Source organism: Gobio gobio (assembly GCF_949357685.1).
Source record: "Gobio gobio genome assembly, chromosome: 12".
NCBI classification, from domain to species: domain Eukaryota; kingdom Metazoa; phylum Chordata; class Actinopteri; order Cypriniformes; family Gobionidae; genus Gobio; species Gobio gobio.
This window is the reverse complement of record NC_137105.1, coordinates 197,501-217,500: the sequence shown is the minus strand read 5'-3', so window position 1 is coordinate 217,500 and position 20,000 is coordinate 197,501. Positions and strand designations below refer to the sequence as shown.

Here is a 20,000-nt window from a genome sequence, read left to right as displayed (position 1 = left end):
GTTTAGGGGCAGGGGCAGTGTGTGTGTGTGTGTGATGGGTAGGTTTAGGGGCAGGGGCAGTGTGTGTGTGTGTGTGTGTGTGTGTGTGTGTGTGTGTGTGTGTGTGTGTGTGTGTGTGTGTGTGTGATGGGTAGGTTTAGGGGCAGGGGCAGTGTGTGTGTGTGTGTGTGTGTGATGGGTAGGTTTAGGGGCAGGGGCAGTGTGTGTGTGTGTGTGTGTGTGTGTGTGTGTGTGTGTGTGTGTGTGTGTGTGTGTGTGATGGGTAGGTTTAGGGGCAGGGGCAGTGTGTGTGTGTGTGTGTGTGTGTGTGTGTGTGTGTGTGTGTGTGTGTGTGTGTGTGTGTGTGTGTGTGTGTGTGTGTGTGTGTGTGTGTGTGTGTGATGGGTAGGTTTAGGGGCAGTGTAGGGGGATAGAATATACGGTATGTACGGTATAAAAACCATTACGCCTATGGAAAGTCCCCATAAAACATGAAAACCCAACGTGTGTGTGTATGTGTGTGTGTGTGAGAGAGTGTGTGTGTGTGTGTGTGTGTGTGTGTGTGTGTGTGTGTGTGTGTGTGTGTGTGTGTGAGAGTGTGTGTGTGTGTGTGTGTGTGTGCTGCAGTGAGTCCTGTAATGGAGAGTGAGCAGCTGTCAATCACACTGAAGGAGGAACACGAGACACAGACGATACAGAGACTCTAATGTGATGCTGAGTTACAAAATAAAAATAGTTTTTAGTTGTAATACATCAGAACGAAAGCGTCTCAGGACAGGAGAAGTCTGCTATTGGATGAGCCCGTACAGTACGCCGAGCCGTACCTGGAGTCTGGAAGTTCAGAGACACCATCTGGCAGCCGGCGTTCCAGAAGATCTGAGGCATGTAATTGCTGGAGTCCACGCGGCCTCCTTTGGGGTAGATGCGGCTCATCTGCCGCTTGTTGTAGCTGCGCGTCTGTGGCTGAGGAAAACACACTCAAACTGGGTTATTTTTAACCCAGGACAGCAGGGGAAGCTTCCCTGAGGAGATGCGCGGATCACGGCAGAGCGAGCTTCTCTAAAACAGCTCAAACGTGCGTTCAGCCGACGGGACGGCCTCAGGGAGAACACACTCATCGACAGGAAGCGCATCAGCGACTCATTATTAGAAGATCTTCGTTATCAAGGACGGACATTCATCAGGACACGATTACAGTCGCTTTACAGACGCATTAAGGCCCTTTCACACCAGACGCGGAACGAAAAAGCGAATATTTCGTGTGCAAATAGTTCGCGTCAAAACCATTCACATCAGCCGCGACGCGAGTTTGCGACGTTTCAGAGCTCCAACATTCCCAAACATTCGCTGCGACAGCTGAGAAAACACAGAGACTTCATCATTCAGTGGAGACGAGCTTTTCATTTTCTTTAAAAGTCAGAGAAGAAGGTTTTGAATGCAGCCAGTCTAAGAGAACAGAGAGTCTGAAGGGGAGGATGCTGATCTACAGGAGCTAAAACTTTATCATGGCGGGTTCCGCACTTACTGTCGAATGTCCGTGGGACAATTTGAGGAGCTCCTCCAGAGACAGTAGCAGCGCATCTGACGAGACACACACACACACACACACACACACACACACTTCAGGAGCCAGTCGATCCAGAGCAGCTCTGTTTCCAGCTATGTTTCCAGTTGAGTCACAATGTAAACATTTAAGTGCCACAGTCATACTGACGGAAACACATTCACTTTCTATAGTCGCGGACACAAGTAGGTTAGAAAAAAATCAACGTATTGATTATAAAATGGTTATCTGTAGCCTACAGTGGACAAACACAGCTGCATCTGTACAGCTGTAAACACATCTGCATCTGTAATCTCGTGAGAATGCGATACCTGGCAAAGGTTAATGTTGATTGAATGGCTGGTGACATCAACTGGACATTTCGTCACCTTTGTTTCCTTGCATGTGATTGGTTTAAGCCTTCTCTAACGATGCGAGTGTTTAAAAAAATCAACATCGAAACTAAAAAAATAAACATTGTTTTTTCGCCACAGCACATTCGCGTTCAGTGTGGAAGCTCTCATTACACTAACAGCTGATCCAAAGATAAAACCATCGCGTGAATTATTTCGGGATGCTTTCAAGTAAGTCACTCACACACACACACACACACACACACACACACACACACACACACACACTCGCACACACTCATGCACAAACTCACACACACACACAATCTCTCACATTACCCAAACACACAGCTACTGTGTTCAAAGGCCTGATGTGTGTGTGTGTGTGTGTGTGTGTGTGTGTGTGTGTGTGCTCAGTGTGTCAAAGGATACTTCACAAACTCGATGGCGTTGGTCTTCAGATAACCCAGACCCACAGACTCGTTGAACGATGACATGTTGTGATGGATGTTCCTCTCTGAGTAAAACATACACACAGAAGCATTAACACACAATCCTGTACACGTGATCCTGTGAAACATCCATGTGTCATACAGGACATCTGCACAAACACGGCGACGCACAAACATTACGGCTGACCCGCTGGAGTCACATGACTATTGTAACGATGTCTTTACTTCCTGTCTGGCCCTTGAGAGTGTTCACCACACTGCTGTCTATGGAGGGGTCAGAGAGCTCTGGGGTCATCAGAAAGATCTTCATCTGTGTGTGAAGATAAACGAAGGTCTGACGGGTTTGAGACGACATGAGGAATCAATGACAGGATGTACACCTTTGGGTGAACTGACCCTTTAAAGGCGGAGTTATGGCTGTAGTGTGCAGCTTTATGTGTTAAGCTTAAACTTATAATCAAACTTAAATGTGTTGAGGCTGTCGTGCGCAGTTTTGAGTCATTGCCTGCTACTGAGTTTTGGAGCAGTAGGGTCGCAGGAGCCATCTTCTTTTCTCTGTTTGTGTTAGTTAGGAGGTAAGGGAAGAGTTCTGTTGTTTATTTCTGCAGGTTAGTTCGATTTCCCTCTCCCAGGAAGTGTCTCTCCTGAAGAACACGCTTCTTTTCTTTATGTTGGAATTGTTTGTTTAGAGTCATTTTTGCACTGTATTTATGTTAACTCTTGTTTATTGTAAATTAATTTATTGGAAATCTAACTTTGTTTACGAGTACTGGGACAGAGAACGGTTCAAACCCTCTCTTTGCTGATATCTAATGGGGAGCGTAACACTTGGGGGCTCGTCCGGGATTCTGTTCCACCTGAAGCACAGGAACGATGGGAGTGTCCAGCCTGGGTTTAGGCAGGACTTTACACTCAGCAGATTTAAACAAAGGGATAACTTGTCCGGCTTGAGAACAAAGGACAGGATCAGCAGGCACTGTGGGGGAGGACCTGGTCACCAGAAACCCTACCCCTAACCCTAACCACCTGCCAGGTTCCCTAAAATTACACTGATACCCTTCACAGATGGTTCAGAGCCCTATTCTGACAGGCCCCATAACTGCCTCAGAAGTTAGCCAGAGTTAGCCAGAGTTAGCCAGAGTTAGCCAGAGTGCAAAGGTACTTTCACACATCTTTGTCCAACACCTGGAACAAAGACACTTGTACCTGTATAGAGCTCCAGTGAAGTGCTCGCATTGAGTGTGTGTTATGAGTGTGTGTTACATGTTAGTGAAGGGCTCGCATTGAGTGTGTGTTACGTGTTAGTGGACTCCGTGGCGGAGGATTCGTTGGGCAGCAGAAGCGTCAGACTTGTATTTGAAAATGCACGTTCAGCACCACCAGTTCTATTCCCAGAGTACGGGTTCAGTCCTAGAACTGAAATGACATTCATTACAAGATGATGAGGTAAAACATTTCAAATGCTCCTGCAAACTATTTTTCTAGTCATGTATTTCCTCATTGAGGATTTCTTAAAAATACTATGTAAAAATCTCGTTTCGTCTCGTGTCTCGTGAGATTAGTGTCTCGTCACACCCCTAGTAATCGTGAATAACAGAAGTGCTTTTATATATAAATAACATCAAGAAAGGTTATTTGAAACTAAATTAAGGATCAATAATAAATACTGAAACAAAAATAAGAAATTACATTTATTGATTATGACTGATTTTATTTGACATTCTCAGCATGGGCCGATGGCACAGACGCAGGGCGGCCGCTCGTGTTAAACACATATAGCGCTAATCCATTCTCATGTTCTGTCTCTTTAAATGTAAGCGTGTGTATGTCAGCATTATCATACACGTGTGGAGAACTGAAGAGTGCGTCTCAATCAGCTCTGGTTCAGTAGTCAGGCAACTACTAACTAACTTAGTGCCCATTTACGTCAACACAAGGCTAGTTGTAACTTAGTGCCCATTTACGTCAACACTAGGCTAGTTGTAACTTAGTGCCCATTTACATCAACACTAGGCTAGTTGTAACTTAGTGCCCATTTACGTCAACACTAGGCTAGTTGTAACTTAGTGCCCATTTACGTCAACACTAGGCTAGTTGTAACTTAGTGCCCATTTACGTCAACACTAGGCTAGTTGTAACTTAGTGCCCATTTACGTCAACACTAGGCTAGTTGTAACTTAGTGCCCATTTACATCAACACTAGGCTAGTTGTAACTTAGTGCCCATTTACGTCAACACTAGGCTAGTTGTAACTTAGTGCCCATTTACATCAACACTAGGCTAGTTGTAACTTAGTGCCCATTTACGTCAACACTAGGCTAGTTGTAACTTAGTGCCCATTTACGTAAACACTAGGCTAGTTGTAACTTAGTGTCCATTTACGTCAACACTAGGCTAGTTGTAACTTAGTGCCCATTTACGTCAACACTAGGTTAGTTGTAACTTAGTGCCCATTTACATCAACACTAGGCTAGTTGTAACTTAGTGCCCATTTACATCAACACTAGGCTAGTTGTAACTTAGTGCCCATTTACGTCAACACTAGGCTAGTTGTAACTTAGTGCCCATTTACATCAACACTAGGCTAGTTGTAACTTAGTGCCCATTTACGTCAACACTAGGCTAGTTGTAACTTAGTGCCCATTTACGTCAACACTAGGCTAGTTGTAACTTAGTGTCCATTTACGTCAACACTAGGCTAGTTGTAACTTAGTGCCCATTTACGTCAACACTAGGCTAGTTGTAACTTAGTGCCCATTTACGTCAACACTAGGCTAGTTGTAACGTGCGCACAGCTGGTGTCCTGACAGGAAAGCTCTCCGTTCCTTTATCCGTACAGGTGAGAAGCACCCGAGGGCATTATAGGGATCTGTTATGTTTAATATATTAAGTTTTGCTGTGTAAAACAAATAAACGTAAACAAAATGCAGCGGCGAGGGTGATCTTTAACGAGCCGAAGAGAGCGCACGTCACGCCTCTCTTCATCAGACTCCACTGGCTACCAATAGCCGCTCGCATCAAATTCAAGGCACTGGTACTCGCCTTCAAAGCAACCACTGGCTCTGCACCAATTTACCTTAACTCGCTTGTTCAGACATACACACCCTCCAGGAGTTTGCGTTCTACCAGTGAACGACGCCTTGTGGTGCCATACCAGAGAGGCATGAAATCACTGTCACGGACCTTTTCCTGGACTGCCCCCACCTGGTGGAATGACCTGCCTATCTCAATTCGAGCAGCCGAGTCTGTAGCCATTTTCAAAAAACATCTAAAGACGCATCTCTTCCAGCAGCACCTGACCAATCAAGAATAGCACTTAACATTCTATTCATTTTTCTGTCTGTCTAATTTATTAAAAAAAAAAAAAAAAAAAAAAATCCTGTGTGTTCTGTGTTAGATTAACTGAGACTTGTTACAGCACTTGCATACTGTAGCCTCTGACTGTTGTAGTTGCTTCTATTGCTCTCATTTGTAAGTCGCTTTGGATAAAAGCGTCTGCTCAATGACTAAATGTAAATGTAAATGTAAAATGGGTGACCTCTGGAGCTCTACAGGACTCTTCTGAAAACAGAGAAGAATCAAGGCCTGGGCAGCTCCTGATACTGTCGGGAGAGAGGGAAACCGTTCCCGTCGTATGGGAGGTTTGTAGACCTGTATGGGTGAACCAGAGCAAAGCTCTTCACTTAAGCACTGTTAGCGTTAAGAATGGGATGCCATTAAAGAAGTCGGCTCTCAATAGCAAATCCTTCTTTCTGCACTTATTAAAGAGCCAAAGTGAACTCGTCCGACCGAAGTCTCCTCTCACCCCCAAAAACAGTCAAGCAGAGCATGCGGTTTATTAACAAAACTACACCAACTTTCTTAAATGCGAGCCAATCAGAAAACAATGAGTCCCCATAGAGCGTGTGACACTCGTTTCTGACTGAATAACTGTATCATTAGAACGATGTGTATTGAGGAAAACGTTCCACAACTGAACTGATTCTGTGATGCCTTGGCATGGCTTTCTCTCTGGGTGTGAACATGACGTGTGTTTGTTGCTATAGTGACTGCTGGACTGACCCTGGGCCACCTCGAAGCCCTGGAACTTGACCGGCTGGGCGTAGTTGACCATGGCCGACAGATACGGGTGGATGTTGGTCGTGGCTCCTTCATACTTGTACGAGGCGATGAGCTGCTGTTCAGCATCTGCATCTTCAGCCGTCTCTACAGCCTGATGAACACACACACACACACACACACACACACACACACACACACACACACACACACACACACACACCACTGTCACGTCTGTGCTGTTCGGATGGACATTGACACATTTCAGGATTCACACGCGTGTAATTCCCAGAGGTGGACAAAGTACACAACTCCATTACTTGAGTAAAAGTAAAAATACTATTGGTTAAATATTACTCCATTACAAGTGAAAGTTGTAAAGATTTTTACTTAAGTAAAAGTACAAAAGTACTTGCTTTTAAAAGTACTTAAGTATTAATAGTAAAAGTAAACGCATTATTTTATTATTGTTGTATGAATGCATTGCTCCATCATGGAGGTTTAAGCCAGTCATGCTCCATCTGACATGCTAGCATACCTTCAACTCATTTAAATACTTGCTTAAAAGTTACAAAGCTCTTATCAAAGTCATACTAGAAAAGAAAGGTTTCTACATTGTGTTTATTTGACAGGATTATGTAAAAATGTATTTCTGAAAGGACGTCAGTTAACATTATTAGCCCAACTACGCTTTTGCATGCTAACTAACATCATTGTGGAACGTTAGCTATGCGTTAGCGCTGTATCCACAAGGCTATGGCAACATGACGAGTAAATCTATAAAAATCATTTGACCAATCATATTTCATATCAGTGTTAATTTTGACAGCAAATTTGGATTTAGTTTTAGTCAGTCTTTTGACTATAACATTTTAGGGATCTGAATTGTTTTAGTCAAGTTTTAATTGACTATAATAAGATTTGAGTAGATTCAATAGACTAAACTTCAGTTCTTGTGTTCTGGCGTCTGAGAGGCAGCTTTCTGTGCACTTTCAGACTTATCCACGTCTGCTCTTCTGAATGTTAACTTCTCAGTATGACTATGGTTTCTCGCACTGAGTCTGGGAACTGCTGCCTTCTATTTTGACATCAATTGATTAGTGTTCAAAAAATACTTGGAAATCATTGAACTTCATGTGAAGAGTGATCACTGATAGGCTGTCTGCAAAAAAAACAAACAAAAAACGCATCACGTTTTAAAGAAGAAAACAAATCATCCACTGACTTTCAAAGAGGCTACGACCTTCTACTTCGAGGGCCTTGATAGAAATGTAATGGAGTAAAAAGTACGATATTTGTCTTTCTAATGTAGTGAAGTAAAAGTCATACGTTTCAAGAAAAAATCCTACTGAAGGAAAGTACAGATACTCAAAAAGTGTACTTAAGTACAGCACTCAAGTAAATGTGCTGAGTTACTGTCCACCTCTGGTAATTCCATTCAGTTCCAAAGAGAATTCATTAAAATCAAGAAATCTCCGCCCAGCCCTAATCCTCAGCGGGCTAACTCAGAGCTAGAGCACTCCTCTGACCGCTCACTCCTCTGACCGCTCACTCCTCTGACCGCTCACTCCTCCTCCTCCTCTGACCGCTCACTCCTCTGACCGCTCACTCCTCTGACCGCTCACTCCTCTGACCGCTCACTCCTCCTCCTCCTCTGACCGCTCACTCCTCTGACCGCTCACTCCTCTGACCGCTCACTCCTCCTCCTCCTCTGACCACTCACTCCTCTGACCGCTCACTCCTCCTCCTCCTCTGACCGCTCACTCCTCTGACCACTCACTCCTCTGACCGCTCACTCACTCCTCTGACCGCTCACTCCTCTGACCACTCACTCCTCTGACCGCTCACTCACTCCTCTGACTGCTCACTCCTCTGACCGCTCACTCCTCTGACCGCTCACTCCTCTGACCGCTCACTCCTCTGACCGCTCACTCCTCCTCCTCCTCTGACCGCTCACTCCTCTGACCGCTCACTCCTCTGACCAATCACTCCTCTGACCGCTCACTCCTCTGACCGCTCACTCCTCTGACCGCTCACTCCTCTGACCGCTCACTCCTCTGACCGCTCACTCCTCTGACCGCTCACTCACTCCTCTGACCGCTCACTCACTCCTCTGACCGCTCGCTCACTCCTCTGACCGCTCACTCCTCTGACTGCTCACTCCTCTGACCGCTCACTCCTCTGACCGCTCACTCCTCCTCCTCCTCTGACCGCTCACTCCTCTGACCGCTCACTCCTCCTCCTCCTCTGACCAATCACTCCTCTGCCCGCTCACTCCTCTGACCGCTCACTCCTCTGACCCCTCTGACCGCTCACTCCTCTGACCGCTCACTCCTCTGACCGCTCACTCCTCCTCCTCCTCTGACCGCTCACTCCTCCTCCTCCTCTGACCGCTCACTCCTCTGACCGCTCACTCCTCTGACCAATCACTCCTCTGACCGCTCACTCCTCTGACCGCTCACTCCTCTGACCAATCACTCCTCTGACCGCTCACTCCTCTGACCGCTCACTCCTCTGACCGCTCACTCCTCCTCCTCCTCTGACCGCTCACTCCTGACCGCTCACTCCTCTGACCGCTCACTCCTCTGACCGCTCACTCCTCTGACCGCTCACTCCTCTGACCAATCACTCCTCTGACCGCTCATCTGACCGCTCACTCCTCTGACCGCTCACTCCTCTGACCGCTCACTCCTCTGACCGCTCACTCCTCTGACCGCTCACTCCTCCTCCTCCTCTGACCGCTCACTCCTCTGACCAATCACTCCTCTGACCGCTCACTCCTCTGACCGCTCACTCCTCTGACCAATCACTCCTCTGACCGCTCACTCCTCTGACCGCTCACTCCTCTGACCGCTCACTCCTCCTCCTCCTCTGACCGCTCACTCCTGACCGCTCACTCCTCTGACCGCTCACTCCTCTGACCGCTCACTCCTCTGACCGCTCACTCCTCTGACCAATCACTCCTCTGACCGCTCATCTGACCGCTCACTCCTCTGACCGCTCACTCCTCTGACCGCTCACTCCTCTGACCGCTCACTCCTCTGACCGCTCACTCCTCCTCTGACCGCTCACTCCTCTGACCGCTCACTCCTCCTCCTCCTCTGACCAATCACTCCTCTGCCCGCTCACTCCTCTGACCGCTCACTCCTCTGACCCCTCTGACCGCTCACTCCTCTGACCGCTCACTCCTCTGACCGCTCACTCCTCTGACCGCTCACTCCTGACCGCTCACTCCTCTGACCGCTCATCTGACCGCTCACTCCTCTGACCGCTCACTCCTCTGACCGCTCACTCCTCTGACTGCTCACTCCTCTGCCCGCTCACTCTGAGCGCTCATGTCCAGAGGGAGTGTGTGAAGCATGGGTTCAGCGCCGCACCTTCTTCTTGTTGTCGAGGTCGGAGGCTTCGGACACGTCGGTGGCCTCAGTGACGTCTGTGGCTTCTGAGACCTCGGTGACGTCGTCGTCCTGGATCTGAAACACAGAGAGTGAGAGTGAGATGTGAGAGTGAGATGTGAGAGCAGAACGCCAGCGCTGATGAACGTCTGTCCTGCTCCGCTCACCTTCTTCCTGAGGCTGCCGTCCCGCACGTCCGGATCGCCGGGATCCTCCAGCAGTGGCTGAGGGATGATGGTCTTCACGTCTGAGTTCAGCTCTTTACCGTCCAGCGCTGCACACACACACACACACACACACACACACACACCGCCATCTAAAGTTGGGGATTCAACTTAAAACATCTGTGAATAAAGCGGCGTTTCCATTGCATGTGTTCCAGAGAACAATCATCACTTCCTGAGAAAGTGACACAGAATATCAGTCATAAAGATGTGAGTTTCTGCCATCTGGCTCTTTTATCCCCATCATAGATTAACTCATAGTGTTCAACCGAATCATTCTGACCAGAGGCGTTTCAGAGCCACCAAACCAACGTCTGAGATACTGCGACGCCATTGGTCCACTGGTTAGGCCAGCAACCAATCACAGCCTCGGCTGAGGGTTTAGAGGGATTTATTCTGTGTTTCCATCAGTTTATGTGCATGTCTTCTTATCAGATTAAACAATTATCCGCCTCGACTGAGCACATGTTTTTATATGCATTACTTTCATTTATTTGCATTATTTATTTGCATTATCAGTGTTTCTTATGGAATATCCCATAATTTGCATAAAAATAGGAAACATGGCAACAGATGAAACATTCACAATCAGTGTGTGTGTGTGTGTGAGAGTGTGTGTGTGTGTGTGTGTGTGTGTGTGTGTGTGTGTGTGTGTGTGTGTGTGTGTGTGTGTGTGTGTGTGTGTGTGTGTGTGCGTGAGTGGACTGGTAATCCCTACGTTAGGGGGACAAAATGTCCCCACAAAGATGGCAATATCCGAAATCCTCGTCCTTGTGGGGACATTTTTAGGTCCCCATGAGGAAAACATCTTATAAATCAGACTAAGTGATGTTTTTTGAAAATGTAAAAATGCAGAATGTCTCCTGTGATGGGTAGGTTTAGGGGCAGTGTGTGTGTGTGTGTGTGTGTGTGTGTGTGTGTGTGTGTGTGTGTGTGATGGGTAGGTTTAGGGGCAGGGGCAGTGTGTGTGTGTGTGTGTGTGTGTGTGTATGTGTGTGTGTGATGGGTAGGTTTAGGGCCAGGGGCAGAGTGTGTGTGTGAGTGTGTGTGATGGGTAGGTTTAGGGCCAGGGGCAGAGTGTGAGTGTGTGTGTGTGTGTGTGTGTGTGTGTGTGTGTGTGTGTGTGTGTGTGTGTGTGTGTGTGTGTGATGGGTAGGTTTAGGGGCAGGGGCAGTGTGTGTGTGTGTGTGTGTGTGTGTGATGGGTAGGTTTAGGGGCAGGGGCAGTGTGTGTGTGTGTGTGTGTGTGATGGGTAGGTTTAGGGCCAGGGGCAGTGTGTGTGTGTGTGTGTGTGTGTGTGTGTGTGTGTGTGTGTGTGTGTGTGTGTGTGTGTGTGTGATGGGTAGGTTTAGGGGCAGGGGCAGTGTGTGTGTGTGTGTGTGTGTGTGTGTGATGGGTAGGTTTAGGGGCAGGGGCAGTGTGTGTGTGTGTGTGTGTGTGTGTGTGTGATGGGTAGGTTTAGGGCCAGGGGCAGTGTGTGTGTGTGTGTGTGTGTGTGTGTGTGTGTGTGTGTGTGTGTGTGTGTGTGTGTGTGTGTGTGTGATGGGTAGGTTTAGGGGCAGGGGCAGTGTGTGTGTGTGTGTGTGTGTGATGGGTAGGTTTAGGGGCAGGGGCAGTGTGTGTGTGTGTGTGTGATGGGTAGGTTTAGGGCCAGGGGCAGTGTAGGGGGATAGAATATACAGTTTATACAGTATAAAAACCATTACGCCTATGGAAAGTCCCCATAAAACATGAAAACCCAACATGTGTGTGTGTGTGTGTGTGTGTGTGTGTGTGTGTGTGTGTGTGTGTGTGTGTGTGTGTGTGTGTGTGTGTGAGAATGTGTGTTTACTGCTGTCCAGATCTTCATCATTCTCATCTTCTCCAGCTTGTATGCTCATCTCTCCAGCCTCCATGTGCTTCTTAAACGACTCCAGCTGTTCTGTAACACACAATGATCACATGATCACTCACAGCGGTCACATGATCACTCACGGCGGTCACACATCAGCTTCAAACGTTTAACAAAGGACATCAAAATAAAAACACAATGATATATTATTCAAACAGTTTCATTTAGATCAGTGTTTCCAGGGCAACAGCGGCTCGTTGACATGAATGCAGAAAAGACCAATCACAGTTCGGTATGCAAATATCACAATGACATCATCACTTTCAGAAATTCCGTTAACACCGCAAGTTACGATATTAACGTTAGAAATGTCTTAAACTGTCCTTGAGTTTTTATTTTGGAGGAATATTAGTGAAACTTCTAGACACACAAATGATGGAAGTGAAGCAAATGTGATGTGAATAAAGTAAAGCGCGTGCTGATCACAGTCCCTCATGAGTAGGGTTGGGCATCGAGAACCGGTTCCAACTTGGAACCGTTTAAAAAATAACGATGCCATTGGAATCGTTTAGAAATGTTGTTTTCGATTCCGATCATCGGTTCCAAACGCGCAAGTTTTATGAAGTGCTTGGCGCGCCCGTTTGTTCTGTTGCAGCCATGGAGCACGGTAAGCGGCGCTCAAAAGTGTGGCTTTATTTCACTTTTAAAAAAAAGCCTGGGTCGGCACAGTGCAACACATATGACAAACTTATTTCTTGCACAGGAGGATGCACTACAAATACGTGGTGTATAAATTAACGAGTGTAGCGTGTTTGAAATGCTGCGCAGGTCTGTCCTCCTCAGGCAACCCTGCGCTAACCAACGTTATTAAAGGGATAGTTCACCCTGAAATGAAAATAAAGCCTTCTTTTACTTACCCTGATGTTGTCCCAGTGCCCTATGTCCTATGACATTTAAAATACTGTTCCTGCACGCGCTCCTTCCTATTATGGCAGTGAACGGCGATCAGCTAAAACATTACAAAAAATAAACAAATGTATCACGCAACGATACAGGGAGACGCGCGCCATATGGAAAGTGTTCAGGGGGCACACTATAAGGTTTTGCGAGAAAGAAACCGTATTATTCAGTCAAAACACTGAGCTCGGCCGTTATTCTGAGCGCGCTCCTCTGTGTACACTATGAGCCGTCAGCAGCCGCCGGCGCTCATGCCTACTATAATAACTCGCACTGTTGTCATTGCACCCCATAAGCACACACACACACACACACACACACACACACACGCACCATTTTGAGAAATCAAGCTCAATAGAAAAAAGCGCGATTCTCGTCTTTTCTATAACGTATATGATAAGAAATAATACTAATAATAAAACCTCCTTAAGTGAATATTGTGTACCGATTGTCATGACAATATTGCACGAGGCTACTGCGGCTTGGAGTGCGCACACACAGGAACACGCGCATTTGAACAACAGGGGAGTAAAAGATGGCTTTATTTTCATTTCAGTTTGAACTACATTTTACATTTACATTTATTCATTTGGCAGACGCTTTTATCCAAAGCGACTTACATTGAATTCAAGGTACACATTTTGTCAGTTCTTGCTTTCCCTGGGAATCGAACCCATGACCTTGGCGTTGCTAGCGCCACGCTCTACTGTTTGAGCTACAGGAAAGCTCAGGAGAACTAACATTATCCCACCTTGTCATAATCAGGTATGCGATTGTAGTGTAATAACAAAGCCCTTGACCAATTGCGAATTGTGGTGAACAACAACGTTACTGAAATTATTTTTCCCCCTCGTAGATAAATGTAGCTATACGCAAATTGCCCACGCTAGTAGCAGTCCTAATATGACGGCTGTTAATGCTGTTGTTAAACCGGGACTCGGTGTGAAACTCCATTCACCTTTGCAGCAAAGCAAGTGAAAATGCCAGCGGAGAAAGTCCCAAAACTAAAACTCATTATTGAATCAAAATACAATTTTCCTCTGTGAAATGAGCCTGAGACATGTTGTGACTCCACCCCTCAAAGAATCGGAATCAAGAATTGAAAAGAACCGCAATCGAAACTAAGAAGCGGAATCGGAATCAGAATCAGAATCGTTCAAATCAAAACGAGGCCCAACCCTACTCCTGAGTTAGCGCTGGCGGCTTCATCTCTAGCTCTGATGTGTGTTTATGTGAGAGCTGAAGGCCGTGAGTGAAGCGGGTGGTGTACAGGACTGAAGCGGGTGGTGTACAGGACTGAAGCGGGTGGTGTACAGGACTGAAGCGGGGGGTGTACAGGACTGAAGCAGGACTGAAGCGGGTGGTGTACAGGGTGGTGTACAGGACTGAAGCGGGTGGTGTACAGGGTGGTGTACAGGACTGAAGCGGGTGGTGTACAGGGTGGTGTACAGGACTGAAGCGGGTGGTGTACAGGGTGGTGTACAGGACTGAAGCGGGTGGTGTACAGGACTGAAGCGGGTGGTGTACGTACTCTGCTCCACCTCAGGCTTCAGGCGCTTGTTTTTGATGAGGATCTTGCGTTTGAGGTCGTTGGGCGATGGCAGCTGCTGCCCGGCTTCGATCTGAAACACAACACAAACACTCCCTCATTCAGCGGCCGCGCAAGTGTGTGTGTGTGTGTGTGTGTGTGTGTGTGTGTGTGTGTGTGTGTGTGTGTGTGTGTGTGTGTGTGTGTGTGTGTGTGTATTACACTGGCATTGTGGGTGACGTACTGGGAAGCCCTCCAGTGGAAGCTTGAGCAACAGCTCTCCGAAGATCTCCTCGCAGTATCTGGCCATCTTATACTGCTGCGGTTTACTGCAACACACACACACACACACACACACACACACACACACACACACACACAGCTGTGAGCGTCCAGGCACACACACCCACCGCCGTCGCTCATGCACACACACTTTACCTGCAGTGATTCTCAAAGGACAGAATCACAGGATAATCAGACGTCACGAACGCCGTCTCCTTTATGGCTTGAATCACGTCCTGTCACACACACACACACACACACACACACACACACACACACACACACACACACACACACACACACACACACACACACACATCAGATGCACAGAAAGGCAGATTACATCATCATTATAATGAAAATACAGCTGAACAAAAACATATTTCTCTGCAATCATGATTTAGTTGCTATTCCTGGAAATTCAATCACAAAGCGTTTTCTATATTGAATAAAGATGGCCGGATAGAGGATTGTATTTGGTGTGTTCATGTTTTTACTCGCGCCTCAACTGGAGAAGATCCACACCTCAAGAAGGCGGAGCCTCAGAGCCACGCCCACCTGTTACATCATCACCGCGGACCAATGGGTGTTTAACAGCAGGAGTGAATGTTTTTCCCAGAAAGCAGTTTCAAGTGGTTTCAAACTCCAGGGCTGTGTTGGAAATCGCCCCCTATACCCTATACCCTCATTCACTATTCCCTACATTAGTCCACTGATATAGTCCACTTTGAAAACGAGTGAGTGATTTCGGACACTAAGTGCGCCGGAAAGGCTGCCGTTTTTGCAGTTTGTGCTTGTGCTGTTTGGCAGCTCCAGTAATAATGAAAAGATTTATCTTGAACTCTGCCACGGAAACTAGCATGTAACCTTAATCAAACAATATAATAATCATTTTAAAACGGATCATTTATACCTGTATGCATGATACTGCGCTGGACCAGTGCGGTTCGGAAGATGGATGGATGATTGATCAGCTGTGGGCACTATTTGAGGGAACAGCCATTTAGTGCTGTCCGAAACCATAGTGGACGTTATTAAGTGCACTCATTCAATCCCACAATGCACCACAATAATGAGTTTACAACCGATGTATGCTCAATGGCTAGAGAATACCCATAATGCACTGTGAGAGTCGCGCCGTGCACTGAATGTATTCCCGCGTTTCTCCAGGAGATGGCATCGACTCACACACTTTAAGACCGATGATATTGGACCCACTCACTTCTATGGTCTCTAATTGAGCTCATGTGTGTTTACACACCCTGATAAACACTGATTACACGCGTTAGAAGCTTTATTTTCACTTTTCTAATATTTTCTTTATTTTCATTGAAAATAAATGCCTTTCCGATCTGATCTGTGATGGGAAAAGGATCAGAGCGAGTTTGGCAAAAGGCGGATTCGAACCTCTGATCATTTAGCGTCTAATCTCGATGCCGTGTGTCTCACCGCTTCACTATTACTGCTGAGCTTTCCGCAGGTGTGTCTGCATCAACCAGACGTTTAAACAAGCAGATATATTTCAATATATTTATTGTAAATTGCATCTACTCCAGTAAAATGTTTCTGTTAAAGGACCCACCCATATTTTTTTGCTTCTGACGCCCCTGCAATATAAATAGTAGCCTACTATATAGTATGAAATATTTACTATACTATATGTATATATATTATACTATAAAATTTGTACATAAAAATATTAAGTCTTTATTTTTTTACTTTATTATTCATTACCCTTTCCCAGTAAGTTCACTTTGCTGTCATTCGCCGATCGGGCATCGAGCCAGCATATTCTCCAGCGCATACATCTACTGGACACTCGTGACTGCGGTGCATTGTGGGATTGAATGAGTGCACTCAAAAACGTCCACTATTGTTTCGGACACCACTACAAATGGATGTTCACTCAAAGAGTGCCCTATTTAAGGGTATAGGGGCGATTTCGAACACCGAACTTCACTTGGCCTGATTTTATTTGTAATGATGTCAGACCAGTTTGTTTGTAGTATATCACTACATTTTCAACTAAATATCCAAATAAATCTGATTATTAAACTAAATTAACCATATAAACTATATTACTGATCCGCCCACATTGTCACTGTATGATAATTGAGCTGATGACATCAGCGTTTTCTGAGGAGCGGCTGAATCAGATTCTGTGTCATTATTCTCCTGTTTAACTCTGAGGAGCTGCTGTATGAATATAGATAAAGCTGACTGGACTATATCAGTCGCTTTAAAACTCAAGCATAAAATCTCCTCATCCTGAAGCGTGACTGAAAGCTGACCTTGAACAGGATGTCGGTGCACATGGCCTTCCCATGAGTGATGATGGGCTCCTGATCCTCGCCTTTACCATCCCAGCAGTCCAGCTCCACACACCTGGATCACACACACACACACACACACACACAGGTCAGGGCTTCTGACAGATTCTCACGTGATGTGTGGCGTGTTATATCTCTAGATGACACGCGTGTTCCCACACACACACACACACACACACACACACACACACACACACACACACACACACACACACACACACACACACACACACACACACACACACACACACAGGTCAGGGCTTCTGACAGATTCTCACGTGATGTGTGGCGTGTTATATCTCTAGATGACACGCGTGTTCCCACACACACACACACACACACACACACACACACACACACAGGTCAGGGCTTCTGACAGATTCTCACGTGATGTGTGGCGTGTTATATCTCTAGATGACACGCGTGTTCCCACCCACACACACACACACACACACACACACACACACACACACACACAGGTCAGGGCTTCTGACAGATTCTCACGTGATGTGTGGCGTGTTGAGTTATATCTCTAGATGACACACGTGTTCCCACACACACACACACACACACACACACACACACACACACACACAGGTCAGGGCTTCTGACGGATTCTCATGTGATGTGTGGCGTGTTGAGTTATATCTCTAGATGACACACGTGTTCCCACACACACACACACACACACACACACACACACACACAGGTCAGGGCTTCTGACGGATTCTCATGTGATGTGTGGCGTGTTGAGTTATATCTCTAGATGACACGCGTGTTCCCACACACACACACACACACACACACACACACACACACACACACACAGGTGATGTGTGGCGTGTTGAGTTATATCTCTAGATGACACACGTGTTCCCACTCTCTCACACACACACACACACACACACACACACACACACACACACACACACACACACACACACACACACACACACACACACACACACACACACACACACAGGTCAGGGCTTCTGACGGATTCTCATGTGATGTGTGGCGTGTTGAGTTATATCTCTAGATGACACACGTGTTCCCACTCTCTCACACACACACACACACACACACACACACACACACACCTGCAGCCGGACAGCAGCACCTGCCGGTACATCTCCACCGAGGACTTTCCGCCGAACTGCCGGCCGGTCAGGTAGGTGTTGTGTGAGGAGCTGATGAAGTAATGGGCCAGCGGCTGGTCCATCTCCTGACACAGATCCAGACGGTCCAGAAACATCGGCGCGTTCTCGTCAGACATCAGGTACCGGCAGAACCCGTCCGACGACATGCGGCCTGGACAACAGCAGCTCATCAGATCCTCACAGAACATGATCAGGGTCAGCGTTTATTATTAACTCTGAGAGAGTCTCTTCTGCTCATGAATCTGATCATAACTCCAGTGAAATATGACTCAGTGTAGATCAGCTGTACACACACACACACACGCACTCCAGTGTTGATCAGCTGCATACACACGCACGCACACACGCACACGCACACGCACACACACACACACACTTCAGTGTAGATCAGCTGTACACACACACACACACACTTCAGTGTAGATCAGCTGTACACACACACACACACACACACACGTGTGAATACAACCCCAAATCAGAAAAAGTTGGGACAATATGGAAAGCGCAAATAAAAAAAAAAGAAGTGATTTCTAAATTTACTTTGACTTGTATTTCATTGCAGACAATATGAACACAAAATATTTCAAGTTTTGTCTGGTCAACTTCATGTCATTTGTAAATATGCATCCTTTCCTGTCATTCAGACCTGCAACACATTTCAAAAAAAGTTGGGACAGGAGCAATTTAGGGCTAGTAATGAGGTAAAATGGTTAAATAATGATGTGATTTGAAACAGGTGATGTCAACAGGTGATTGTAATTATGATTTGGTACAAAAGCAGCATCCAAGAAAGGTCTAATCCTTTAGGAGCAAAGATGGGCCGAGGATCGCCAGTTTGCCAACAAATACGTGAGAAAATTATTGAAATGTTTACTCAACTTACTGAACAATGTTCCTCAAAGAAAGATAGGAAGAGATTTGGATATTTCACATTCAACAGTGCATGAAAAGGAACGGCAACATTACAAAGTGGTAAATGCTTTACTGTCCCAACTTTTTTTGAAATGTGTTGCAGGTCTGAATGACAGGAAAGGATGCATATTTACAAATGACATGAAGTTGACCAGACAAAACTTGAAATATTTTGTGTTCATATTGTCTGCAATGAAATACAAGTCAAAGTAAATTTAGAAATCACTTCTTTTTTTTTTTTTTGCGTTTTCCATACTGTCCCAACTTTTTCTGATTTGGGGTTGTATATAGTGTCCTTTAACACAAACTAACAATGAACAAAACATCTGCAAGCATTTATTAATCTGTGTTAATGTCCGTTAATATAAATACTGTAGGTCATTTGCTCATGTTAGTTCACGGCGCATTAACTAATGTTAACAAACAACTTTATAATAATGCATTAGTAAATGTTGAACATTGATTTAGATTAATAAAAGATGTAGAATTATTGTTTTTCTGAATTCATGTTGACTGAGGTAAACTGTTAACTAATACAATAAAGTAAATTTTTACCTTGAAATGCAATTATTATATCTCAATTGTTAATAGTAGTTATTATTATTATAAACAATTTTGTAAACTTTTATTAATCAATGACGCATTAAATGATCAAAAGTGACATTTATAATGTTGCAAAAGATTGTATCTTTAATAAATGCTGTTCTTCTGAACTTTATATTCATCAGAGAATCCTGAGAAATAAAATGTATCAGTTTCCACAGAAATATGAATGTGTTCAACACTGATAATAATCATAAATCCTCATATGAGAATGATCAGTGAAGGGTCATGTGACACTGAAGACTAGAGTAATGATGATAAATTACACTTTACTGTATATTCACACGCAGCTGATCTACACTGGAGTGTGTGTGTGTGTGTGTGTGTGTGTGTGTGTGAGTGTGTGTGTGTGTGTGTGTACAGCTGATCTACACTGGAGTGTGTGTGTGTGT

General features: G+C 45.7%; 1 protein-coding gene across 2 annotated transcripts in view; it reads right to left on the bottom strand.

Annotated features, from left to right (window-relative positions):
* plcb4b (phospholipase C, beta 4b) overlaps nt 1-20,000 on the bottom strand; it is a 115,854-nt gene that overhangs the window by 43,515 nt on the left and 52,339 nt on the right. For both annotated transcript variants that reach the window (XM_079831024.1, XM_079831025.1), the window contains exons 14-24: nt 18,034-18,244; nt 16,895-16,988; nt 14,760-14,839; nt 14,566-14,650; nt 14,325-14,415; nt 11,837-11,926; nt 9,949-10,055; nt 9,764-9,859; nt 6,390-6,540; nt 2,308-2,392; nt 804-928 (exon numbers count right to left, since the gene is read on the bottom strand). In XM_079831024.1, coding sequence (XP_079687150.1) covers nt 804-928; nt 2,308-2,392; nt 6,390-6,540; nt 9,764-9,859; nt 9,949-10,055; nt 11,837-11,926; nt 14,325-14,415; nt 14,566-14,650; nt 14,760-14,839; nt 16,895-16,988; nt 18,034-18,244 — 1,215 coding nt within the window. The remainder of the gene's footprint in view (nt 1-803; nt 929-2,307; nt 2,393-6,389; nt 6,541-9,763; nt 9,860-9,948; nt 10,056-11,836; nt 11,927-14,324; nt 14,416-14,565; nt 14,651-14,759; nt 14,840-16,894; nt 16,989-18,033; nt 18,245-20,000) is intronic.